The sequence below is a fragment of the Falco peregrinus genome, chromosome 7, assembly GCF_023634155.1.
Source record: "Falco peregrinus isolate bFalPer1 chromosome 7, bFalPer1.pri, whole genome shotgun sequence".
NCBI lineage: Eukaryota > Metazoa > Chordata > Aves > Falconiformes > Falconidae > Falco > Falco peregrinus.
The window spans coordinates 85,121,535-85,148,511 of record NC_073727.1 but is presented as its reverse complement, the minus strand read 5'-3'; the positions used below and the strand labels follow the sequence as shown (position 1 = coordinate 85,148,511).

The window sequence follows — 26,977 nt, the reverse complement described above, 5'->3', positions numbered from 1 at the left end:
CCACTCGACGGCCCGAACGGGACCTCCGAGGCTGTGACACAGACGAAGCGCACCGCGAATTTGTCTTTGCTGCTCAAAACAGCGAACCGAAGCCGAGATCAGAAACCGTGAAATTTGCCTCATGATTTTTTACAGGAGGATTTCTACTCTGTTTCCTTCAACGGAGCATGTCACCCCATTCAGATCTGGGGGTGTGTGTGTGGTGTGTGTGGGGGTGGGGTGGAAGGGAACAAAATTATCTCCCAAAAAGAGAGGGGGGAAAAAATACAACAAAAACCTCAATAGCTTTTTCATTTCCCTGGGCATGCAAAGAAAATAATATCTGGCTCCAAACCTTTAATAGTTTTACTCACTGGAAAGATACAAAAGGATTTTCCCCTAACTATTCTATGCACCTGAATATGATTATTATTAAAGTTGCTGCGGCTGGCTGCATGGATGTTCATACAAGGTTCGGTTTAATTCTCTTTTTATTGCAGCTTCAGCGCCTAATGGGTTGGGTTTAGAGGGGGCTATGGATGCTGCGCTGAAGCCCTTCTGCGGCCAGCGTCTGAGTAACAACGCGATTAATCTCCGGGCGCGGCAGCTGAACAATACCAATAATTACTGATCTCTAACAGCAAGAAAGGGCCCAAAGTCATTTTTTTTAAGTCCGAACGGTTTTTCCCGAGCGAAACGCAGCGCCCCGGGAGGGCCCCCCCTTCCCTCTGCGTTTCGGAGGGAGCTGGGGCCTCCGGCCAGCCCGGTCCCCCGAACCCCGGGGGGGAGTCTCGTTAACGTTTGTTGCGGGGTGCATCTGCCGCGGGCTGGGGAGCACGGGGCGGCGGGGGCGGGCGCGGGACGGCGGGACGCCCCCCACCCCCGCCCGGCCGCCGCGGCGGGGGCCCCCTGGTAGGCGGCGGGCCGGGACGGCGGGGCCGGGGCCGGGGCGGCGGGGCCGGAGCGGCTCTGATTGGGCTGCGGGCGGCCGGGCCGTGGCAGCCCCCGCCCCGCGGCTCCGCCCTGCCCCCGCCGCCGCAGTGACACTAATGAGCGAGTTCTTCCCACCGGTCTCCTGCCTGGAAGTGCTGACAGATCAAGGCAACAAATTTCAATTACAAGCCCTAATTTGTGTCCGCAGAGCGTTTGTTACCCATGTCAGTCCTGCCTGGCCCATCAGACGGGGCAGAACGTGGAGGAGGAGGAGGAGGAGGAGGAGGAGGGGGAGAGAAGGAGCGCATCTGCAAAAAGGAATAGATTTTTTTTTCTCTTAAAAAAAAAAAAACCAAAACCAACCCCCCCCCCCCCAAAAAAAAAAAAACAACCAAACTTGGCTGATAACTCGGATTTAAAAAGAAAGGGGAGGAAAAGCCCCAGCCCCTTGCCTGCGCGGTCGGGAGGACGGGAGGGCGGCCGGCGCGGCGGGCCGGGCGCGGGTGCCGGTGCCGGCGGCCGCGGCGCGCCTGGATGCGCGGGCTGTAGTGGGGCGGGCATGGCCGACAAGCGGCGGTCCTCGCCCGGCACGACCATGAGTCTCAAGGCTCACGCCTTCTCCGTGGAGGCGCTCATCGGGGCCGAGAAGCAGCAGCAGCAGCAGCCGCCGCCGCGGCAGCTCAAGCGACGGAAGCTGGGCGGCGAGGACGAGGCGGCGGAGGACGAGGGGGGCAGCGGCTGCTGCGCCAAGAGCTCCCCGGTGGCCGGCGCCGCCGGCAGGACCTGCGGCGACATGGAGCTGGGCTGCGCCGCCCGCGCCCCCGCCGGTGAGTGCCGCTCCGCTCCGCGCTCCGCCGCTGCCCGCGGCCGCCTCTCGTCACGACTGCCGGCCGGGAGGCCCGCTCCGCCGGCCGGGCCCCGGCGCCCCGCTCCCCCAGCCGCAGCCGGCGCTCTCTCTGCACGTTGTTCCTTCTGCCTTTCGGCACGGCCCGGGCACCCCGGTGCCTGCTCCTGCCGGCGCTGCCGGTTGGAATCCGCGGCGCGCCCCGGGGCACGGCCGGCGGCCCGGCAGGGAGCGGGGCGCCTGTAGCGGGGCTGGCGGTGCCGCAGCGCGGTGGAGCAACAGCCGGGGGCTGCGAGGAGGGGGAACAGCGCTTGTACAGTGCATGTATGAGTGTAACTGCTACGAGTGTGTGGGCAGCTGTGTGCGCGTAGATAGAGACACACGCAGCAGACGTGTATGCGTGCCCGTAGCGGACCGCACACGGACGGGACCGCGTTTTCACGCCGCGGGGGCAGGAGGCCGCGGCCGGCAGCGGTCACGCTAAACGCGCCCAAACGAAACGCGGCGCCGGCCTCGCACCGCGGACCCGCCGCTCGCTGCTTCGACCCGGCCCGGCGCGGCGCAGCACCGGCGAGGGCTCGCCCCGAGCTCGGCGTCGGGGAGCCGCTCTCGCCGCTCGGGTCGTCCCCCGTCCCGGTGCGCAAGGCCGCGGCCCAGGCCCGGGCCCGGCGCAGTGGCGGGGCCCGGCTGGGGCTGAGGGAGCCCCCCCGCCCGGCAGGTCCACGCTCCCCGGCCCCCCTCGCTTCCCCCGCTCTCCGCTCTCTCCGCAGGCGGCTGCGAGGAGGGCTTCCTGGCGGCCTCCCCGCCCGCCTCCCCCGGCGGCTCCGCCAAGGGCTCGAGGCCCGGCTCGCCGCTGCCCACGCCGCAGGCGCCGCGGGTGGACCTGCAGGGCGCCGAGCTCTGGAAGCGCTTCCACGAAATCGGCACCGAGATGATCATCACCAAGGCGGGCAGGTAACGGGCGCCCGCGGGGCCGCCGCCCGGGAGCTGCGGGGCGGGCGGGCACATCAAAGCGGGCGGCGCGGGGACGCCGGGGTTACGAGGCAGGTGGCGGCGGCGGGCGGGCACGGGGGCGCGCGGCGGGGCGGGCGTCCTGCTCCTCGGGGCGCGCCGCGTCCTCCGAGGGGAAGCGCGTCCCCCTTTCCAGGGGAATGCGGGTGGTAACAACCTGGGGTAGCACCAAAGTATCTGAACTTATTAGAAATCACAAAACCATATTTTATTCGATCCATATGCTACCGTCCGCGTTTTCAGAGGGGCTTTATTAATGATTGAAATGCAGCCCCAGACGGCACAAAGCAACGTTTGTCTGGAGAGGGTCCGGCCGGGGAATTTCTGCTTTATCTCACAGGTGCACTGAAATTACAGCGAAAACTAGTTAACCGCGGCCAGGCTTGCCCTGCTGCTTGTGCAGGAATAACGGAGATGGGGATTTTCTTTCCAGTAGCGACTTTTAATTGATTTATACGTATATACGCACACATACATGTATTCTAGAACGGCAGCAAATGCTGAATAAACTGGAATGGCTTTCAGGTTTATAAAATACAGAAAAGGACCTTTCAGTAGCTCGCAGTCAGCTTGTCCCTAGGACGTTTCTTCCCCCCCCCCCCCCCTTTATTTTTTCCTTCAACAATGAAGTTTCTTGATCAAAGGCATGCCGAACGTGAGCTAAAAAGTGCATTTATATGCTAAAACCAGCACATCGCTTAATTACTCCGATTTCTCCTCAGAAAGATCTAAATCTTGAATGTTTTGTCGGTTTTGTTTTTGGTTTTTTTTTTGTGTGTGCGTGTGTGTTTTTGTTGCTTTTTTTTTTAAAAAAAAAAATTACCTCGTAGATTCGTTTCTGCTTTCAATAAAGAAGTTTTACTATACCTTTCAAAGACAGAGTAGCTCTTGCACTTCACCTTTAGTAAGTTGCAGACAGGAAGTCCCGTCTCAATAAAGACCATATTGTTGGGTTACAGCGTGGCACGTTGGCTTGTATAACTGCTTCTTTGCGGTGTTACAATTGTATCACCGTGGATTTAGCTTTCCAAGTTTGCTGCTACACAAACGATAGCACCGTTGGCTGCTGTCAGGTTGAAAGTTCAGTGGCAGTTTGCGTTTCTGTAAGTATTTGGCTTCCTGGGTGGAGGGGGTGTTTGCACATCTCCAGAAATAGATTTCCAGCTAACATCTCAAACGGGCTTTAAATGCGTGTACTGCGAAAGTCGGGTCTCAAACCCGAATGATTTACTGTCTAACAATAAAGTTGAAATGATGTGGTAATAGCTGTACTCCCAAAGCGTATCCCAAAACATACGAAGCATTGTTCGAGTAAATGCACTTTAGAAATCTGTTTTGACATATCGAATGGGCCATTTCATGGCTATGTAACTATAATCGTCCGAAAGGACTCTGTAGGCTAAAAGGAAGAACGAGAAAAATCCCACGAACTGGTTGCCTTTCCTAAACAACCGTCCCCGAGTCTGTTTCATATTAAAAATGACCTCTCTCTTTCCATGTTCAGGCGGATGTTTCCCGCAATGAGAGTGAAGATCTCAGGTTTAGACCCACATCAGCAGTATTATATTGCTATGGATATTGTGCCAGTGGATAACAAAAGATACAGGTATGGTGACTTTAAGGCAATAAATATATGATGCAAGCTTGGCAGTTGGAAAAAAACCATTAACACTATATAAATTAGCAGAAGTTCCTGTTTAACTCTCCTGAAGATTCCTATTTTCGTCCCAGTGTATTTAAAAAAAATAAAATTGTGCTAGGTATGCAAAACCAACTACAATTTCTGTTCAGGCTCTTTTTGCATTTGCTTTATATTGCATATGCACTGTGGGCAGATGCTCAGGTTTTGGCTCTCAGTTCTAAGTGCGGTCAGGAAATATTACCATATTTTATTCCTTATCATGTCATTGGCAATTATTTCAGATCAACAAATAAATATGAAAATGCAGATTTTCCTAGTGATAAACGACATTAACATTAACTAATAACATTAATAGCATGGATGTCTGATTCAATGGCATGTAAGCTTTCTTGATCAAACTTCAAACTGATCATATAAAGTAATTTAAAAGCTGTTTATCACTTAGATATTTGTTCACTTAGATTCACAAAAGGGTAATGTTTCTAATTACTGTTTTCTAAAGAATTAATGTCATTATTGTCTGAAGAATAATGTGAGGAACAAAAGTAGTTGCTCTTCTAACACTTCAAAGTAAGGATTATGTGCTGACACTTAGTGTTTTGAGGGCAGTCGTGTTTTGAGGGAGCTAGTTGAACTCTGCTGAAACCACTGGTTTTGTAGAAATGTTTGCAGGATTGGGCCCGCAGCAGTTATTGTCAGTTGTAGGTGTTTTGTAGGTCTTACTTTACAGATGCGATCCCATGCTCCGTAGTAGCCAGGAGGAGCCTGGCCAAGTAGTATAGTGGAGGCAGGATCAGGTCCTTACCAATTGCTGGTTTGATTGTTTCAACCCTATACTTAGTATAATGTAGGGAAAACCACTGCAGATTTAACTGTAGAACCAGGAATATTTCAGACTAAGACTAAAAGGTTGGTTCTGCAGGAATGCTGCCTGGTTTCCTAAGCAAACACTGCCCTGTGGCTTTTGCATGTCCTTACCTCATTGACTGCAATTTTGTCCTTTTCTCGTGTGGTGTAGAAGACATTTCTTAGGACCATTTTAGATTTTGTGGTTTTCAACCAGGTGCAGGTACCAGTGCTGAGGATGTCCAGTACGTGCAGTTATGAGAGGCTTTTCTGACTGTACCATAGGGAAGAAATGTTTTTTCCTTTGGACCAGTACAGTGCAGCTCAAATGAAAGCCCTTTTTTCTTGCTTTCTGTTGCACGTGTGCATTTACTTCGCGGTCTAAACATACAGTTCCTAGAAGGTCTGAGCAATTCCTTAACTCTTATAAAGTGAGGTAATTATTCCAAATTGAATAAAAACGTTAATACTCACAGTAAAAAACAGTTCTATTGGATATGAGTTCATTAAACATAATTTCATTAAAAAAAAATACGGTCATACTGAGCTGCACTGTCTGCCCAGTGCGATACGTGATGCCCAGATAACTGAAGTCACTTGCAGAAGTTGTGCGAAGGGCAGTATTTTCTTCGTTGGCAAATTTAAATTTCTGTAATTCGTGGTTGTAGTACCACGCCTCTTCCTTTCCCATATTAATGTTTTGCATGTTTTACTTGATGCCGCTTTTCATTCTTCACTGTGCAATCCATTTTTTTTTTATTGCTGGCTGTTATTTTAACTTTAGTTGCTCATGTGGCTTCACAGACTGCCTCGAGATCTTTACATTTGAAAGATACAATAGCAGCCACATGGAGCCTAGTCTTTAGCTGTCCTAGCAGATAGCAAAACTAGATGGAAATGAAGAAAACTACATCTAGGTCTAGGTTTCTAACAAAATTGGACCTTGTTGTAAATACTTGGAAGCTTAAGCTGTTGCTCAATATATTGTTATGTGTATTTGTGACTTTATTTACTTTTGTAGGGAAAGCATATATTTAGTATAAACCAAGAAATATAACATAAATGAAAAATGGTACAACAGTTGACTGTGGGATCTGGGGTTGATAATTTGTTTCCAGGAGAGAGTTTCACCACTATGCTAGATCTTAGTTGTACAGCTTGATATGAATTGTACAGAGTGATGCATGTATTGGATCATTTTGTTTTAATGTCCCATTTTGTCTTTTGGCTTTTTCTAATAAGGAACTGAATTGTGCAAACATATGATTTGATAAAGTCTGCCTTGTTTTTAGTAAAAAATACAGCTGGATTACCTAAATTTTACTGTACTTGAAAAAAGTACCTTGAAGGTGTTAATTAGTGTGCTTTAAATTGCCCTGTGAAGTGTCTGCTTTCAAAATAAGTTTTCTACCAAAGCAGGCACTATTTTTATTAGAAAATTACATTGTCAGCATTGGCCTATCAAAAGAAATATGGGCTGTGTTTTTTCATTTTTAAGCCTTTCTGCAATGCTATCCAAGACAATTAATATGGTCTTGCAGAAATAGCAAGAGCATAGTTTGACATAGTTTCATTATTTTTCCCAATCATAATGTTCTTTCCCTTCAATAGCTTTATTTATAGACTCTTGTATTAGACTCAACATGTTAAATCTTCCAAATATGGAATCACTACTCGACTTGATAAATGAAGGACCAGATTCTTCCCTGTTTGCTGATGCTTATTCAGAGCAGAGCTGTAGCAATCAATGAACTGACACCAGCTTAAAACTCGGTGTGGAAGCGTAGTGTTAAGACTGTTCCTGATTTTAAGATGACTAAGGTCAGACCAGAGCATGGTTTTAAACCTTAATTTTGCAGATACCACAGCTATGTTTTCAAACTAAACCCCCCCACGTTTATTGCCCTTTCATGTTTTGTTAATTGGTGGGTTCTTGCTGTATGTATGGGCCCGAATTTATTAATACTGAATGGGTCTGATAAATTATTTCAGGTTTTGTGGTTATGGTATTTGTTTTCTTTTTATAGGTATGTTTATCATAGCTCCAAGTGGATGGTGGCTGGTAATGCTGACTCCCCGGTACCACCTCGTGTTTACATTCACCCTGATTCACCCGCCTCTGGGGAGACGTGGATGAGACAAGTGATCAGCTTTGACAAACTGAAGCTTACCAATAATGAGCTGGATGATCAAGGGCATGTGAGTACTTGCTCTTCTGCAGTATTATATGTAGGCACATTGCTCAGCCTTGAGGGACTGACGTACAGCTTCAGGGTGCCAGAAATAGGCTTGACTTTTCAAAGCTGTTTTGGAACTTTAAGTGTCCAGATCTAAAATCTGCTTACTTTCTACTCCAATAATTAACTGCTTATTAGAGCCTGCTGTTTTACTCCCCCCTCAAAAACAGAACTCCTTCTGCAAAGTAAGAATTTACAAGGCTAAATTGCCTAATACGAAGGGGCAGAATTGCTCTCGTGTTTTCCCACTGAGTGTGTTGCTTGCAACTTCTGCTCCGATCAAAAAGGACGCTGAAATTCACAAGTGGCTAGAAGAAACATTAATAGTGTGTAATAACTTCATGTGAATAAAAATACACTTAACTATTTTCTTAACCTAAACATTTGTGTGAAATCCCATGAGGTGTTAAGAATTGCAGTCAAAAACGAACAACATGGGAGCTGGGTTCGCTCCGATAATGATTTATTACATACCTTATGAAGCAAGACCCTTTCACAGCTGAGGCTCATTACTTCTGAAAAAACTGGCGAAGACGTATGCAGTATGAGTGTTCTGTTTGCAAGTTCTAAATTGTTTAGTTATGACATTATCTAATGTGACAAAATGTGTTATGTTAATATTTCCTTTTCTCTTCAAAACTGTTGAAACATGACAGATGTAAGCCAGTATCTCTCCACCAATGCCTAAAATAGTTTTGCTTGACACCTTAGGAAATAATTAAAAATGAGAATTGTTTTTAGTCAGGGTGAAGTCTTTAATTTTGAAAAATCCTGTAATAAATGGCAAATGTTGGCTTCCTTTCAGAAGGAGCATCGAGTTCCAAGTGGCAGAGTTTTAAGATGTTGGAGGCGAGTTTTGAGACAGGATGTGGATTCCATTGTCCTTAGTGTAGCCCGATGTATTAACCAGGATACTTTCTCCTTCATGGAAGGGAGTGAAAGGAAACGTACCTGGCACAGAGTACAAAGATACTACATGCATCTTTCAGTGTGGTTGTAACTCTGTGACATTAAGTCATATATTTTGTCAATACATACTCCAAGTTTAGGTATGAGATTTTTTTTCCCCCCCATTTGTGTTTGCAAGGGAGATTAACGTGTGCAGGAGCTACAACTGTTTATGTTACGGAAGCAGGAATACGGGAGACTGGCTAGACTGAGCTACCGAATGTGATAACAAGGGTAAAAAGCCTCTCTTTCATATAATACTGTTCATAATTTAATTGCACTCGTCCTTAAAAAGAACGTGAGGGTATTCACATCTCTTAAGTTAGCAGTGCTTTTCTTTAGGCTTGTAAGGAGGACATTTTTTATCACTTCTTTCCAGAATTAGTTATGGGGTCTCATTCAGCAGCGTCCATTTGAGTGAAGGTTAACACAAGTAGTTCCCTTAGTTTCCCCAACATTTGTGTATTTGTGACTCTTCTTGAGTGGGAGTTGCTTTCTCTGAGTCCTGAGTCTATTGTAAGGGCTTTAAAAAGTTGAAGTGGATGCAAATGGGTAAAATGTTGCTTTTTCAACAGAGAGCAGGCCAGCTGGTTTTTCTACTCCCTCGTTTCAGAGGGGCGATACGTGGGTACTGTGGTCCACCCAAGCACTTGCAGTCGAAAACTGCCCTGTGATAAAATCTCGGCTATGCAGAGAATTATATTACTGTACTTTTCCATCCCAGATCTTAGCTTTGTTTCTATTCTGCACTGAAACCTGTGTAGTGTACACTGCACACCATTATTCATAATGTGGGGGGATATAAATTTTCTGGTCTTTAGTTAAGTGTTTGGATTTGGAAACTAGTGAAGCAAAGCCCTAGTACAGTGATCTGAGACACATTGAACCGATTCAGAGCTACGGCAGCACCCCTCCTCCCCAAAATGGAAATTTAAGTATTAAAATAAAAGGACAAAAGAAGGATGACTGTAAAATAATTTCATATTTCTCAAATCTGGGAAATTGCAAACATGTCATTCATAATTACCAGAAAAGGCAAAAGCAGAAAGCAGAAAAGTGTCTCTTCCAATGGGTACATTTTTTCTTTTAAAACTATGGTAGTGTGGAATGCTGTATTGAAAAAGCTATGTAGCCTCTGAATGCCTCCAGCAATAATGGAAAACGAATAATCATATTTTTGATGAATATAAAAACCAATTGTTTCTCATAAGCAGGAAGGAACCATTTTTCTCAAGAGGGTACCGGGTGAGGGATGGGGGATTAGGAGATCTAGGGGTCAAGGCTGCACTGTCCCTCAAATATTTGTTTTTACATCAGGTGTTCTGACCCTCCCACCCCTGTATGGGAGGTGAGGTGTATTTTAGATTATTAGAAAGTTGTTTTTTTTCTCCTCCTGCTTAGGCAGAGCGGCTCAGAGGAGCCTTAGTGGGGTCTCTACACTCTGCCGTTGTTCCCCCAAGAAGTTCAAGCAGTGTTGGGCTTTGCTGTTGTACTTTGGGTGTGCTTTTCATGCTGTCTAATTGCGGGGCTTTAATCGTTGTTGAAATTGTTCCTTTATTCTGGCCGTGCTCCTCAGAGGTGTAAGCATTTGCAGAGTTTTTGTATTAAAATCCCAGGGCTAGGTTTTGATCTTGCAGGCTTTGAGGTAGGGAGTTTTCATGAGATCAGCCCAGAGCCCATTATCCTATTCCAGGGTATTAACTCTCAGAATCAGTGAGAGAAGTGGCCCATGTCCGTGGAAATGGGGGTGGTATTTGTAAACAGATGCTAAGGTAGTATTCCTGTGCAGTATTTATATTGCGGTAATAGTTCATGGCAGCCAGCTCCCCTTGCGTTGCGTTGGGCTGGAATTAGCTTCTTGTGAAAGGAGATCAGCCATCTCTAAGACAACTTGCTTTGCTGCTCGAACGCTTTCCGGGCGCCTTGCTGCCTGCTGCTATTTTCATCAGTATTTTGAGTGGGAGTTTGTGACAACGTAATTTTATAGCGCTGTTCCGTAGAGAGATTTTGAAGTACATCTGCACGTAGGACACTCTCTCATACATGAGTTCCACTTGCAGGCTGAGGAGATCAAGCAAAATTTGTAAGGAAATGTTTCCCTTGTGCGTTTTTAATCTCAAAAGGGAGTCCCACGGTGAATTCGCTTTGGAAAGATGGTGTGCTTACAGAGGTGTTAAGGTCTGATGGCATCGTGAAGACACATACTGCGGCATTTGTGTCTTTCATCAGAGTTTCGATGCTAAGAAAAAGTAAACCTGCATTTTGCAGTTGACAGAAGCGCGTGGTCTCGGTGCTCTTTTTTAACGGCTCTCATGCATCTCTCATCTGTGTAGTGAGTGCTGCATTGTAAAAGCAGTCTCTCCCTCTAGCTGGTTAGAGCTGGCTGATTTTTCTATTTTGATGCAGTTATTAATCTGAATTTGGGGGGGGGAGGGGAGAGTATTTTTGATGCTATTTTCCATGCTTTTCAACTGAGTATTTTTTGATGCAGAGGAACATCTTTTAACTTTTAGTGAAAATGAGGCTGTTAGCGTGCTAATTGTTCCTTGGTGGCTGATTATTTTTTTTTTTTTTCCTGTTTGAAAGTGGGGTGAGGCTGGAAGCAGAGGCGCACTGTTACTCTGCCCAGACTTGGCTCTAAGTAGTGAGCTCTGCTTACAGTCAATGGGTAGTTATATGTTCTTGTCACAACGAAAAGCTGGGAAACATCAGCGTTTGCACTTGCAGTTTTTGTCTTTGTGAAGAGGGAGTCCATGCTCCTCGGCCCCACATACTTCCCTGACTGCAGAAAGCCTGAACGCATGGGCTTTGCGAAGAGGATGAAAGGAGGATTTTTGGCAAACACAGCAGCAAGATGAGGACCATGCCAGTGGTGGGGAGGTGACTGTGCAGTCTGTGCACTGCTGAGCTACTGGAGGATTGGTATCTCCCCTGCGAAAAAGTATTGGCCTCTCGCTTGTTCTGGCTGTGATGGTTGTGCCATGTTGGTGCCCAAGCTCATGGTCAGCTCTGAGACCTCATCACAGCAGCATTTCTCAAAAGCCACATTGCAAAGGTAAACCCAGCTTTGTGTGTCTGCACAGGTGCTTTGGTCACCTTTGCTTTGCCGGGCTGTTGCCTTGCTCTGCTGCCTACCTGTGGTCTCCCTACTGTGGCGCTTCCAACTGATAGCGATGTCTTGACAGTTGCCGTGGTCAAAGTGTAATTTTGCTTTTGGCGGGAAACGTTTATGCCGCCATGAAGTGTTTTGGTCTTCCCCTGTGAGGGGTTTGTAGAGAGAGGCAGACTCTTCAACCGTGAGTTGAAAGTAGTGCCAGTTCATGTTTGGCATTTGGTGGGACTTGTTCTCGTTGGGTTTTTTTATTGTTGGCTTTTAAGGGTACGAAGGGAAAGTTGCTGCTTCTACACTTAAACTGTTAGATCCCATCCGTGCTGTTAAATGTGCAAGCACTGCAAATGAAAAGCTGGAATCTCCTTTTCCTCAGCTTTTTTTTCACAGTAGCTTTAGGTGATGCTTAGAGTAATAGAGCTAAGTGGTTTTTGGAGTGGGTGTTGCATCTGCCCCTCCTTTTATATCCTGTCTTCATAGTGTTGCTCTTTAATTCACCAGGGCTCTGCAGTTATGTATTATTTATTTAGAATTCAGCATCCTGATCATTAACAAAGATCCCATTGTACAAGGCATCTTATGAAATCAAGGAAAAAAATATTTCTTGCTGTGGATTTGCTAATTGTCTAACAGTGTGCCAGCACAGAAAATTTCAGTATAGCACAGAGTCAAGCCATGTTGCTCTTAAGAGACAACAAGGATCAGTTTAGCTGTAATAGCCACCTAGATAAGGAGTAGGAGGTGTTCATCTCCACGCTGGTGTGACTTTACTTGTTCTGATACGTGGGCAGAGCTGTTGGTAGCTGCCTGGCTTATCGTTGCGTATGGTCAAACCCGCCGTATCTGCAGCGGTAGTTTGCACTGCAGAGTTGGTGGGGTAAAGTAATCCAGGTGGGAGCCGAACGTGGCACGCTCAGGGGCACCCAGGCAAATGCAAGGCACAGAATAACGGTGGGTTTGAACAGTGGAACAGAGCTTTCCTTGAGGATTTTTCTTTTTTCTGTTGCACCAGTATCTCTCCTGGTATTGCTGGGTGTTTGCAGAAAAACAGGGTCAGGAATGTGCGATCCTCCCTGCATTTTCATTTTGTAGGTCTTTGCCCCTGGAGAACCGAAAGAAGTGTTATAAAAGAGGATATACATTTGCATGATAAAAATCTTGCTCTGTTCAAGATTTCAGAAACTGGGAAAAGGCTTCATATGAGAACACCCATAGGGCACTCCTTGAGCAAATTAATTGGAGTCCGTGATGTCATTGTCAAAACCTTACTTACAGGCTAATAAACCCCTTGATTATCCAGAAACTTGGCTTATCCAAGCCCAGGTCATGTCGTCTGGCCAGGACCAAGTGTATTAAACTAGCCAAACTCTAGTTTATCCAAACGAATGTAATGTCCTCTATGTCATTTGGATGAATGAACTTCCACGATGTCTGGCATAGGGGCTTTGTTGAGTGCCTGAGCACATGTACGTTCTGAGGCTACTCAAGGAGCAGGAAATTAAAAAGCTTCCCCTGAATGTTGATTAGTGGTTCCACAGGCCAGTAGCCATAGGGCTATTTATTTATCGGGTTACTAACGTCTTCGGCCTTCCAACAATAATAGTCGAGCTTCCAATTATTTTTTTTTCTTGAAATCTTCTATTTTAGTAGTGGTTAGCTGAAATGGAGTAAAATAGAGGAAAAATTCTGTGTTTTAAATCTCCTCTCAAATTTGGGAGCAATAGCAAGAGGTATTTGTATTTAATTTTATGCACTGAGTTCATATACTTCTCGTTTTATCATTTATCCTTAATTGAGCTCTTGTATGCTGGGAGGGGTTTGTGTATTTATTACTCATTGTCTGTATTATAGATCTAGGGTTATTAACACTTCATAAAATTTGGGTTTTGGTATTATATTACTCTGTATTTCTGCTTCTTCAGAGTGTGAGAGTCTCAGCGCATGTTCCAAACAAGATATGTTTCCAGCCTTCGGGATATCAGGAAAAATATTGCTTTGAGCATATCCCAAAGGTTCCAAAAACAAAAGGCAACTGCTGCTGCTGTTAATCCTGTTAGATCAAATCGAGGGTCCAGAGGAAAAAAGTGACAAAACTTGCCGAATTCCAGTGGGCAGTGGGACCAGGACTTCACTCGTGCCTTTTTTTTTTTGGGTTTTTTTTTTTGTTTTTGTTTGAGCTAGTCTCTGAATTTGGTGCTCTTGAGTTGTAATTTTTAAATGTTTAGGGTTGGCAATAACATAAATGCACAGGGATTAGACTACTGTAATAAGAACCTTCAGAGGTTAAAGAAAACATTTGATTTCCAGTAAGTGGCACGGTAAACACATACCATAATCTGTTCCAAAAAGCTATTAGTCCTGAAACAGCAGGGTGCCCTTTCTAATGTTATCTTTTTCCTTTCGTGACTGTATAGATTATTCTTCACTCTATGCATAAATATCAGCCTCGTGTCCATGTCATCCGAAAAGATTGTGGAGATGATCTGTCCCCTGTCAAGCCTATCCCTTCAGGAGAAGGGGTGAAAGCCTTCTCCTTTCCAGAGACAGTTTTCACTACTGTCACAGCATACCAAAATCAACAGGTAACTTCGGCTTTCTGCTTAGCACTTTACAGGCTTTTCAGAGTAGACCAGGGAAGTACGAGACAGAAGAAAAGAGGATGCATGCTTTTATTATATCACTTGTTAAAAAGCACTGTGTAAACTTTGTTTATATTTCAAGTAGCTTTCAGTAGTAGTATTGCAGCAGTGCCTGGAGGCTAAAGCTGAGACATCAGGCTATGTGGGCTAGATGCTGCATGTAAAAAGTCATTCTTATTATGGAGATCACACACTCTAATTAGCATAGTTAATAGTGTCTTAATTATAAATACAGCAGTGAAGCATAAGGCAAAGAGCAATCTAATTTCTAAAGGTGTTTTTATACGTTTAGGTGTAGACACATGTCTGGATAGAATTTTTACAGCACTTTTATTCCTGACTCCAGTGATTTCAAAACTGTCAGGACCTTAACAGAGAGGCTGAGGTCTGAAGAAAGTTGCAGTCATTTCATCAACTACATTCAGCACGTATTAGTAACTGCAATTTATCTGGATCCACACAGATTCGAAGTCAAAAGTAAACAGCATGACTCCAGTGTTTGGCTCTTACTACCATTGGTTAAAGTATTAACATACATAGTGACACTGTAGTTAGTGTTGTGACAATTTTTCTCATTTCCACGTAAGTTATTTGAGCTACATTTGGGGAAATTATGTGTGTCTTGCTGTCTTTACAGAAGAGTAGGAGAGCCGTGTAAATACTGAAACATAATTATTTGGTGCTTATCCCATTTATTTAAATAAATTACAAGTATTGGGGGGTGGAGGTGGGAATGGTTGGGGTTTTTTTGAGGAGGATAATAACCTAGAGATAATCTCTTTTTTTCACATTTACTTCTTAACCCGTACAGAAATAAAATTTAATATACATTTTATTGCAATTAAGCAGTATACTCACTGAGGTGAAGAATGACATTTGCCAGAAGATTTTTCTCAAGAATTCTAACCTGCCATTTGGTAGCATTAAATACCTGCTAGCTTCTCTGGGGATTTGCAAAAATACCGATCAGAAGGCTGGCCCTGATTTTGCTGTGTTTCAGGACAGCCATTTTTAAACCATGCAAATGTGAAGATGTTTCTACTCCACTGTAGGCTTAATTCTGTCAGGAGAGTCATTTTGTGTGTTACTTAGCTGAATTTGCAGGTAATAATTTCTGTAATCATACTCACAGATTACTCGTCTGAAGATTGATAGGAATCCATTCGCCAAAGGGTTTAGAGATTCAGGACGGAACAGGTAGGTGTTGGGGAAGGAGGGGGGTTTGTTACTGCTAACAGAAGTGGTTTGTGAAGGCTGATTGAGGGGAATACCTGTAAATACAGACAGGTTAGCCTGAGGACTCGGACGCCTTGAGGGACCACTTAGGTTTCCCAGTAATATTCTCTGTCGTGGGCTCCCATTCCTACTCTTCTGACCATCTAGGTCAAGAACAGGTTAGCACTTGGCCTGACTCATGTACTCAAGCTTTCTTTTGGTGGAAGCAGCAGCATACCATCAAGGGTGCAAATGGAATTAGTGCATACTCAGGTCTGTGATTTCAGGTTGCTCCTGAAATCTCCTCTTTCTTCTGTCTGGAGACACAAATTGCAGATAGCAGTGTCAAACTGTAAGTCCAGGTTCTCTTGCATGTAAGTGGCATTTAGTATGGATGATTGGGTTGTTGTTTTCTCTTAAAGGGGGAGAAACTAAGTTGTTTCGTGCAGTAACCTAGTGTTTAGCACTCTCACCTAGGAGGTGGGAGACCTGTCTTCAAGTGGCTCTTTAGCCTAAGGAGTTTTAAATCCACTTCCTAGGTGAATGCCTTTCCTACTAGGCTATAGGTGACCTTGAAATGAGCCTGGTTTCCACCTCTTCCATTGCGGTCGGATTGATTAATTGCTTGTTCCCTCTTGATCCATGAATCTTTCAAAATAGCAATAGGGAATCTGAGTAGTGCAAAGTGGAGACTTGAGTCTAGTCCCTGCTGCCAGTAATGATGAGGTATTTTATCCAAAGACTGTCTAATGCAAAATACTTAAGCCTGTTACGAATTGTATGTTAAACCGTTTCAGCTAAAAAAAGCAGCATTTCATTGTGGTGCATATTATACACCAGTTCCAGTGACCACATTGTGTTTGGTGTCTACAGCTGCTATATTTATGATCTAGCCTTGCAGAGAGGGGAGCAGACTGTGTGCTGGTAGGAATGCTCAGAGAGTATTTTTTTGGTAGCTGCTTTATTGAGCTTCTCTTTTAGCGGAGGCTACAGCATTAAAGCCTGTTTTGTGCTTCCACCTGAGTTATTTAAATGCTGAGACTGGGCAGTAGATGAGAGTAGTTTTTAGAAGATGAACAGTTATAGAAGGGGTAGGGTACTTGTAAAAATTTACAGGAATTCACTGTAAGTATCTTCAGTTTGCACTGTGCATTTGCTGCTCTCTAAGATTTTTGTCTTCTAGCAAGAAACAATTGGCCATGCTCTGTCCTGGGGCCTGGAAGAGAAGATCCAGGCACTGGCATAAATAAAGTTTTGTCCTCCTTTGTAGCCTTCTAGTTTGAAAGTAAGTGAGCAGTAACTTCCAGATACATGCAGTGACTGAAAAAGCAAAACATGCTGTGTGTACTTGGCAGAGAAGTGTGACAGCTCTCCGTAGGCAGTGTCTCTGCGATGCATGCTTTTTGGAGAGCTATAAAATAAGTACTAAGGAGCCTCCTAAGAAGGGTGAAACGCTGACTCCTCTGAAACTTCTGAGTTTAAGTGGAGTTAGAATTTCTTCCATAGCGTTATATGAAACAAGAGAAGATGCCCTTGAAAACAGAGAGGAAAGAATCATACAGAAACCAGTTCTGAACTGCGTTTAACACGGTGGGGCAGCCCTGGTATTACCTGAGGACGGTGTGCGGTAAGAGTACTGCATCTGCAGCCATGCAAACCCAGTCGCAGGACTGGGGGTATCCAGAGGGGTATTTTCGTTCGGCTCTAGGAGTGTTTGATTCAGGCATTAGAAAAAATGCAGGGTATTTTAATGGAAAGAAAGTTACAGTTTATGGAAATGGATTAGGAGGTCAGTCCTGTAGGAAGTGCCAGCCTCTGTGAGTTTTGGAACGGGCTTGGGATGAAGTCTAAATGCTTTTACTGTGACAAACACACTTGTTGCAGATGTGACTGCCAACTCTTGTCCATTGCAAATTGATGTTGGGTTACTGAAGTCAGTATTGCTGTTTTCTTTGATAGACTGTGTGGTACCGAATAAGTGTGTTTGGGAATGCAGCTCAGCTTTTTAATTGTCAAGGAAAATTTCTTTTTTAATTTAAATTACTGGTTTACGCAGTTGATTATTAATTTGCTCTGTTGCTGAATATTGAAATGAAATGTTAAGTTTCTGTTATCATCATTGTTCTAGCTGGTGTATTTATCACCAAGGCATTTTAGTCTGCAAGAAAAATGTAAAATAAAAATACTGTGATACCATTATATCCAACTTTTCAATATTGCTTTAATTATTGCAGCTATCTCATTCTGCTGTGCTGCATGCAAAAATTCTGTTTAATTAAAAATATTCCCTTTCAGGTCATTCTCCTTCAGTCCCACAGGCTCTTTTACAGAAATCAGTAGCTTCACCTTTTAAAAGCATTCCCTGTGCATTTGCAAAGTGCAACGGAATTTATGTGCTGAGAATAGTTTCGTTCTTCAGTTAGGCCTTAAGTTTGACCCTATAAAAACTTTTACTCAGGAAAGGACCAGAATTTCTCCCTTTAAATACTTCAGGAAAAACATAACTGTTTTGTTAAATAAACTTGGCCATTTGATAGCATAAATTAGGGTGGTGATAAAATGTGGAAATTGTTCAAAGGCATCTTGTATAAATTATCGCCTTGGCTACACTCCTCCAGGAGGTGGCTTTTATCTCTGCTTTAACTAGAAATGAAAATTCACCATAACAGCAGAAAATGAAGCCTATCTTCTTAGGCCAGGTTCAGCTAATAAAATACTTTCTAAATGTTTCTTCACACGCATTTGTGATCGTGTTGGAAATGCAGTGGGGAAGAACAGTATCAGCAGAACATGCTGGTAGCTTCAAATTGGGCTGTTTGCATAATTTGAGTTCACAGAGTGCTGCTGCTCAAAGGCAAGCACTCGTGTGTGCCTGATGCTGACACTTAACAGGCCTTTGGGGCCCAGCAGCCAAAAATAACTGCAAAATTGTACCTCTGAGGTACATTATTCATAAAATTATATCAGAAAGCAAACAAGCCTATATCTTCAGGAAACAGAGATTCTTCCAAATACTGTCTGCCACAATTGTCTATCCAATTATTTTTATTTTGTCACAATAGTGTTGAAAGAAAATGACAAAATTTTTAGTTTCTAAAGGCATTTTGCTCAGCACTTAATAACCAAGGCACAACATTGCTTTATACATTTTAGTAGCAACAGAGAAGTACACCCATGCTTTGCTCATGCTATAATCATGTGATCATCATGTGATTTTCCAACTCGTCAATAATGACTGGTAATCCTATTTTAACAGAAGCTGTTAGTGGATCACCTTTGTTCTAGGCAGAAATAGGAGATCATCCCTCTGGCCGTTAGAGCTGTTGCTCTTAAAGAAATATCATACTAGGAAAACATTCAGTGTCATTTTAGCCAGGTCTCTCCCCTCAAACAACCTTCCCCAAAAAGCCAAAATCATTGAAACAGAGAGCCAGCCTTCTGGAATTCAGAAACTCTTTGTGTGCTTCCAGCCCAGTGGCTGCGTATCACAGTGATCTTATGGATAGGGATGTAAGACTCTTCTAAAAAGCAAAATGAACTTCAGAGTAATCCTGAAATGTTATTAATTTTTATACGTTTCTGAGGTAAAGTACCCAGAGACATGTGACAAGGTACAGCCTTCTTTCATGACATGGTGATGTTTTGGTTCTAAGTAGAATGGGACTGGAAGCTCTGGTAGAGTCTTACGCCTTCTGGAGACCTTCACTGAGGACACTTACATTTGAAGATATACCTGGGATACCCAAACAAGGTAATGGTGGTCTTTGTGTTCTTTCAAAACAAAAATGCATGAAGATAAAGCTTCACCCATCATGCTTTACAAAAGCCTAGGTAAGTGTATCACTTGCAGAGAAAAAGCAACCAGCCAGCCCCAGTGTAGGCCATCACCTCTCATCAGAGTTATTCTGTTAGAAAACTAATGCTAACTTAACCACTGTGTCAATAAAACTGGTAGGTTGTAAAGATAAATCAGATCACATGTGGAGAAGAATGTCAGTTATTTAAGGATGGAACAACCTATTCCTTAGCATTATGTTCTGACTGGATACACAAGGTAGAGATCATTTATAGATTACTTCCTTTGCACACATCCAAACTCCAGTATAGGAGTTACTTGTGTGTTTGAGTGAAAAAAAGAAAATGAGAGAAGAAATGTCCTCTTCAGTAATGAATAAGTAGTAGCAATCTTAATTGGGTATCTTCCTTGGAAAGCCTTCTTAATTCTTAAAGACCTAAAGATTTTCAGTAAAAGTCCCAACAAACGTTATCTGCATCCTAGAGCTTGAAAAAATGGACTTCCTCTCCACTTTGCTTTTTCCTACTCCCCAGTCTGTAACCTCTTGGTTTCCACTTCCCCCATTGTATAGGTAGTGCTGTGAGGGAGCGAGATACTTAACTGGCCTGTTTGGGCAGAGAGGGGTGTCTCTTTACTCTTTTCTGAGTTCCTTTATTTCCACAGTATGCCAATGCATATAGAAAACCTCTCAGCCTTTTCCCAACTAAACCTGATATAATGCTTCTGATTATTCACATTTTCTGCTACAAAAATTTACCAACATCCTACCTGTTTTCTTGATAATGCATTGCAAACTCATTAATTGCCTTTGGACTAAAAATCCAGAAAATATGGAAATACGCAAAAATCGCTTTTGTCAACTTAGCCCAATCATGGTTAAAAAGGAGGTTTTGTGCCAAGTCATAGATATGTTTTATGAGGGTTGGCAGAGCGTTGAGTGGAGTATGGGCCTGGGGGACAGTCCTCATAAGAAAGACCTGTAATGAGAAGTCAGCATCAGACCTGAAATACCTTGTGAGACTGTGTAAGACTCAAGGGCAACTCACTGCGGAGTTCATCCATCTAGGAGACAGACCAGCCGTGTTGCCCTGTTTATATGTAGCCGCACTGAGAGCAGGGGAACTGCTGCCATGAACTTTCCGTTTCCTTTTCTACTGCTGCCTGAGGTTAAGGAGCTTGTTGAAGTTACTGTTGATGTTCAGAGGATGGGAGCTGGGATCCTGGCAAAATCTTTAGTCTATACCTTGGACAGTAAGGTGGTTTAGAGGTTTGTTGAAGGTTCCCATTAGAAATTTGTCCTGGTTGTTAATGCTGGAAGTTCCTGTCTTCAGGTAGCAGAGGTGTTGATGCAGACTGGACGAAAAATAAGTATGCCTTACACCAGGATTTCTGGAATGTGGCATTGTCTCATTGTGCTTTGATCTTGTGGTGTCCTGTCAACAGAGCAAGAAGCAGCAGGCAGAGTTCACTAATAATGTATTTTTCCTTGTACTAGCTCACCTATCGTGAAAACCTGTTAGTTTGACAGTGTGTGTCTCTTTGCAGCATCAAACTGTTTGATTGTTAACGTGATTCATAAACAGGAGAGTCTTCCTTGTTAAGTGCCTTCCACCTGGGAGACTGTGAAAGGCCCAAATTAGTTTTTCTACACTCATTTTTTGGGGAGATAACAATCCCTTAAGAAAAGAAAATGTTTCTTGCAGCTGGGAAACTTTCAGTCCTGAGGAAAGGCCTCACCTGTAGCAAGTAGTGCGTTTTCAGGAGCATTCAGCACTGGTATTTGTCATGTAAAATGTCCTGGTATTGGTAAATGATAGTTTGCAGTCAGTTTGTTGCAAACCTAAACCTCCACTTACCTGTTCAAGAAAGGAAGCAGCTGTGCACAGTACTCAGCCTGTACTCTTTCTGAAGTTGTTTTGTAGTTTTGTTCTCAATTTTTTTTTTTTTTTTTGGTTTGAAGTTGGAAGAGTTTTGTTCTGAAATTTTGTTCTGAAGTTGTGAACTTTCCTGAAGCTGTTGAACTGTGGGAGCCTCTATCATCTGAGCTGAGGAGCCAATTCCTTAGCTGGTGCTCTGACAGTGACAGTCAGGCACAGAGTGCGTAAGACACTCCAGTGTGTAGCAAAAGCATAGACAATACAAAATCTGTCATTTGGAAGAAGGCTTCCTGTGATGTGGTACTCACTTGGCTGCTTCTTAGCTGCCACGCAATTTCCTTCCAGTATCAAATAAAGAGTAGTTAACCTTTTGGGCAGGAGCTGTAAGTATTGAGTGGTGGTTGCAAAAGCATTCATTTTTTGAATGAATTTGGGTTGTGTTTCATGTCAAGGGTTATTATGAAAGACGAAGGCCTTGATCTGTCACTTAGGAGGTGAACCTTTCCCAATGCGCTGCTTACACTGTAATATTCTCTTCCAGGAAATGCAGGTTCCTCTACTTTACTCCAGGGATCTGGCAGTGGAGTGCCATCTACCCATCCTCACCTTTTACCGGGTTCCCCTTGCTCATCTCCAGCCTTCCACCTCAGTCCCAACACTAGCCAGCTCTGTAGCCTTGCTCCAGCTGACTACACAGCTTGTGCCCGCTCAGGCTTGACCCTGAACAGATACAGCACTTCTTTGGCTGAAACCTACAACAGGCTCACAAACCAAACCAGTGAGACGTTTGCACCCCCGAGGACTCCCTCCTATGTTGGTGTGTCAAGTAGCACAACTGTGAATATGTCTATGGGTGGCAATGATGGGGATGCATTCAGCTGCCCGCAGACTGGCTTATCTATGCAGATTTCAGGGATGTCTCCACAGCTCCAGTACATCATGCCATCCCCATCCAGCAATGCCTTTACCACTAATCAAACCCACCAAGGCTCCTACAACACGTTTAGACTGCACAGTCCCTGTGCGCTCTATGGATATAACTTTTCCACATCCCCTAAACTGGCTGCCAGTCCTGAGAAAATTGTTTCTTCCCAAGGAAGTTTCTTGGGGTCCTCGCCAAGTGGAACCATGACGGATCGGCAGATGTTGCCCCCCGTGGAAGGAGTGCACTTACTTAGCAGTGGGGGGCAGCAGAATTTCTTTGACTCTAGGACCCTAGGAAGCTTAACACTCTCGTCTTCTCAAGTGTCTGCACATATGGTTTGATGAAGCCTTTAAGTAAAAGTACAGTATGTTTGGTGTCTACAATGTATTTCTTTTGGAATATGAAAGGACACTCGATGTAGCTTGTAAAGTGTGTGTATATATAATATGAGAGGAAGTTTCACTGAATTTTTGACTTGCTTGTGGCCAGATTATTCTTGTATTTTGAGTTACACAGAGTTTGCTGCGGCACAGACTGCTTTAGTTTTCTGGTATAATACACTTAGTTGCATAACACGTTGAGACATATGCAACAAATTAAGTAAGACTTCCTCCCCTTTCCCCCTCCTCTGTTCTAACCCCTTTAAAGAATGAAATGACACTTGGAGTATTAAACAACACAAACAAGCCCGCTTACATTTCCTATAGTACTAGTGAGTTTCTTTAAAACATTCGTAGAATGATAAGCTGATGCACCAAAGGCATTTTACAAGTTTCTTCTCTGTTACAAGGGATATGAAGGGTATTTGGACTTTTAAGTGTTAAGCATCAAGCATCCAGCCTAAAATAGAAGTTTAGCTAATGGATTATTTACAAAGTAAACGGAAAGATTAGTTTGCCTTCTCAGGATATGCTGTTTTTAGTCTATCAACAGCACAGCATTCTCACTAGGATTTTCTTCTTTTTCAGCATGAGTCTAGATTTATGATTAGGTATTTGAAGACAAATAATGCATATTCAATTTGTGGTGATAGGAGTAATTTAAACAAACGGCAGAAGCAGCGGCATTCCTTGGTACAGAATGAACTTCGGGGTGCTTCATTTTTATCAAAGGAAGGGCTTGATGCATTTTTTCCTCCATAAATATTGCCTATAAGACATTTACTGGACAGTAGGATATTCTAATGTATCTTTGTTTTTGTATTTTTACTTTTTTAAAGGAAAATGCAGGTTTGATGTAGGAAAAAAAAGTGAGCAGGATGAGAAATTCCATTGTTGGTTTTATCCATTTGTGTGTGTGTTGTTTTGGGTGTGAGTTTGTTTGTTCGTTTGGTTTTTTTATAAGGGCAAAAAGTCCTCCATCCTCAGTATCTCGTAAATATATTGCCTGTATCAATTAGGCAGATGACCCAGTTTGCCCACAAGTGTTTCTGGAAGCAGAACTTTTTTGTAGCTGCCTCCCTGCTGCTCTGTTTCTCAGTCAGTTTTTGCCCTGGAATTGGAGAGGTTCCCTTCCTTCCCAGTTCTGGTTTTAAATGGCACTTGTAAGAATGCAGATCACAACGTGTTCCTGACCAGGCTTCTCCAGAGTGACAAGAACATGGGGAGACACTTGACGTGGCAAAATTTGTGCCCTCGTCTGCACCTGCACAGCCTGGGTGCACATGAGTCCTGCTGTGAAAGCTGCCTCTCAGCTGCCCGCCTGTCAGAGCTGAACCATGGAGGCTGTAGAACAGATTTTAATGCTTGAGAGAACGGGTTGTCTTCAGCAGTATGCTAAGCCTCCTTTATATTGTGCTGATGATGTAAAGGCATTATAAAGTGGGTACAAATGTAGTTGAAAATGCTTCTTCCATCAGCATTGAAGGAGAATAAGGCCTTTCAGATTTTACGTTTTTCTCTGTTAGATTTTTTTGTTGTTGTTGAAGGTGAATTGTTGTGTTTCTTAAGAGTTCCTGTGTCTTTTCTGGCAAACCTCCCACTTTAAGGAAGACTCATTGCAGCTAATATTTCTGCAGTGGGATGTAGATAATACATGCAGAAACAGCCCTTTTGCTATCTCCTCTTACTGTTCGGGAATAGAAGAGAAGCCACAGCAGTCTTCAAGTCTGTGCCTGGAGAAGACTTCATTTCTAATAGTTACATATTTTTTTATGTTAAAGAAGACACGTAGAAAGTTTTTATTGAAAGCTGGAAGGACAAGAGGATGCAGTTGAAGAGACGTGCGTTTGCTTCTTCGCTGTCTCAAACTTCCCAAGTGACCTTGGGCAATTTGCTCAGCCTTTCTATCAATTTTTTTTTTTTTTCTTCTGTAAAATGTGATAGTGGCATTTCTCTGCCTCACAGGAAAGGGTGACAGTACATTGAAGATTAAGGTCATCTTTACATCTGCTGTACTGTGGACAGTACATTACAGGTGAATGGCTAGGTAGTGTTCATATATGAGGAGAACAAAGAGCATTCATGTACTTCAGGTCTGTGGCTAGTTTTGGCATTGCAGTGTCCCTTGAGGCAGACCTCCTAGCAAAGACCTGCAATGCTGAAAACACTATTCAAAAACCTAACACTAACGATTTGTGAAATGGTTCTAAGATGTATAGAAGATGGAGAAATTTTCAGTTATGTAAATTGTCCTAGGTCTATTGGTATAAATTAACAAGAAACTTGTGTATAGTAATTCCTGCTCTAGTCAAAACTTTGAAGTGTTGCAGTTGGACAAATCTTTACATGGAAAGGATGGTACAATTAATGTGTACTTGAAAAAGGATAAAGATCGTTATCCATGTCATCTTAAGGGCTGTGACTAGGTAGAAATGTGGAAGAGCTAAATCATGCACGTTACTTCAAGGGGAAGAAAAAAGGGTTGTGCGTGGATGTTCGTGGAGGTGCTCCTGGCAAGAGTATGTACTTTTATCGTCTGGGAGTCTTTTAGAACTGGTTTCTTATTTTTCCTCAAATTATTCTTATCATATAACCACACAATATTGTTTGGAACATTTGTTCCTTAAAATTTGAATCATACTGTAAATACTTACTGGTGTGTCATTGTGAAAAGACTAGCTTTTTATCAATATAGTAAATGCTATATATGCATTATATCTATAATTATATATCTGTATTTTACAAAAATGCCACAGAAAATATATTAAAGTGTGTATTCAAACACTTTTTTCTACATTTGGAAAATCTGAGGAACTTGGGCCTTCTTTTTTTCTCTCTACAACTTCAGCGAGACCAAAGGAACTGACTCTAAGGTAAGCTCTGAAATTCAAAGACTTAATATGTCGAGCTGCAGTGATCCAGCTAGTCCACAATTCTTGCATGGTTCAGTTTAACCATCTGCTGTTGAACCTCTCCGGTCATTTGTATGTAAAGGTCACAACAGATGTTGGGTACAAGAAGATGCTGGGACTGACTGCAGAGCTGTGAGGTTTTTATGTGGGAAGAAGGGACTAAGCAGCTTGCTGGGCTCATTAGCTAGTGATGGAGCTTTGCTGGTTCCTCATAGCCCAGCTCATCCCAGCTGCCAAGATCAGCTGCCCCACATCAGCTGGATCTGGGAAGTTAGCCCTTCCATGTGATCAGGAGCTCGGTTCCCTGCATATTTTCTCTTTGTGCTTTTACTTTGGATATTCCATCTTTGTTCTGCTTATTCTAAATGCAAAAATCCATTGATTCCTAAGGCACAATTATATAACCTTTAATCAGCTGGACATACTGTTACCCAGCAATGAGCAAAATTTCTCCCCGCCTGAAATACTGTTATGCGTAGTGGCCTTATTTCCTATTGTGTTGCAATAAATGATTCCATGTGACATAGGGCACAGGGCCTGGAATTCTGATTACTTTAGAGACTAGAGTTTCATAGTCACTTAACACCAGCATTGTTGCAAATGACCAGAATTAGGGCAAGAGAAGTAGGCATGAAATGCTTGATCATAAGTATCAGGCCTCAAGAGAGAATGAAAGCTTCTGTTTTTAATAAAGAGCCTTTTTTGGAATAGATTGATCAGACCCATAAGAGGGCTCATTTCTGCTTCAACAGAGGACAACAGGAGAAACTTTAAAATCACGGACAGTGTTTGGCATTAATGCTAGCCAGTCTATACCATGAGCAGTTCAACAGAAGAAACTTATCAGCAGAAGTGGTTCACAGGTTCTGTGGGTATATTTTTTCTGTAAAGATAATATATCAAATTAGTCTATCGAAGTGTTTAAAAAGGCTGAAGAGTAGCTACTTTTAGAGGTTTATGTACCAGCTTCATATATGAAGCTGCTGTTTTGTTGCACTTTTCAGAATAAGCTGTCAAACTTTAATGACCATGTTTAAGTTTACTTCGAAGTCCAAGTTTTAATATCAACGACTGCAACTTATCATAATGAGGTAATGGTCTGTGGGCTGACTGTGCACTTCAGCTGACAAAGTATCTTGACATGTCAGTTGAGCTTTGCATGAATGTGATCCTCACATTCAATATTTTGCCTTGTATTTAACACCAAGTTGTTGGTATGTCAATTTAATGTATGCAAAACTACAGGGAATTTCATGTACTGCATTATGTTCCACTATATTCCTCAGCTACCCAGTTAATCCAAAGCACTGACGTGCCAAGACAACACACATTTTTAAGAGATGATGACTTGCTTTGTTACAAAATAACTTTTCTAGAGATTTCAACTTGCTTTAGATGCCTTTTGTCAGTGCTGTTATGTTTATGCTCTGAAAAAATGTTTGTTACCCAAAAAAACAGAAGACCTATGTAGCCGCAGCTTACTCTTGCAAAGCAGTGTTGCATTGGCCATAAAACTATCTCAGAGAGTTTGGTGCCTGGAGCCCAGATAGCAGTGTCAGCAAATGGGAATCTGAATCTTCTGGACGTACTTGGAGAAAGATAGGGCCTGAATTAGTGATAGTTTTATCTTGTTTATATTCAGTCTGAATCCTCTTCACCTGAAAAGGCTAAAACCAAATCCTCG

At 43.3% G+C, this 26,977-nt stretch overlaps 1 protein-coding gene across 2 annotated transcripts; it reads left to right on the top strand.

Moving 5' to 3' along the window:
* The first annotated feature begins 1,280 nt into the window (after positions 1-1,280).
* Positions 1,281-25,926, top strand: TBX18 (T-box transcription factor 18). 2 transcript variants are annotated; one of them, XM_055811223.1, is made up of 8 exons: positions 1,281-1,739; positions 2,527-2,710; positions 4,272-4,373; positions 7,283-7,454; positions 13,964-14,131; positions 15,321-15,385; positions 19,060-19,154; positions 21,618-25,924. In XM_055811223.1, the coding sequence occupies exons 1-8, from the start codon at positions 1,472-1,474 to the stop codon at positions 22,340-22,342; spliced, it is 1,779 nt and encodes a 592-aa protein (XP_055667198.1). In that variant the 5' UTR covers positions 1,281-1,471; the 3' UTR covers positions 22,343-25,924. The 2 variants fall into 2 exon arrangements, with proteins under 2 accessions (XP_055667198.1, XP_055667200.1); XM_055811225.1 differs by having other exon boundaries at positions 1,300-1,745; positions 2,455-2,710; positions 21,618-25,926.
* Positions 25,927-26,977: the final 1,051 nt, after the last annotated feature.

Bases quoted from the DNA above. Each gene is read 5' to 3' on its own strand.
- TBX18 (XM_055811225.1), top strand. From the start codon at position 1,472: ATGGCCGACAAGCGGCGGTCCTCGCCCGGCACGACCATGAGTCTCAAG. The intron at 2,711-4,271 runs GTAACGGGCGCC...TTCCATGTTCAG, and splicing joins ATCATCACCAAGGCGGGCAG to GCGGATGTTTCCCGCAATGA. The intron at 4,374-7,282 runs GTATGGTGACTT...TTCTTTTTATAG, and splicing joins GTGGATAACAAAAGATACAG to GTATGTTTATCATAGCTCCA.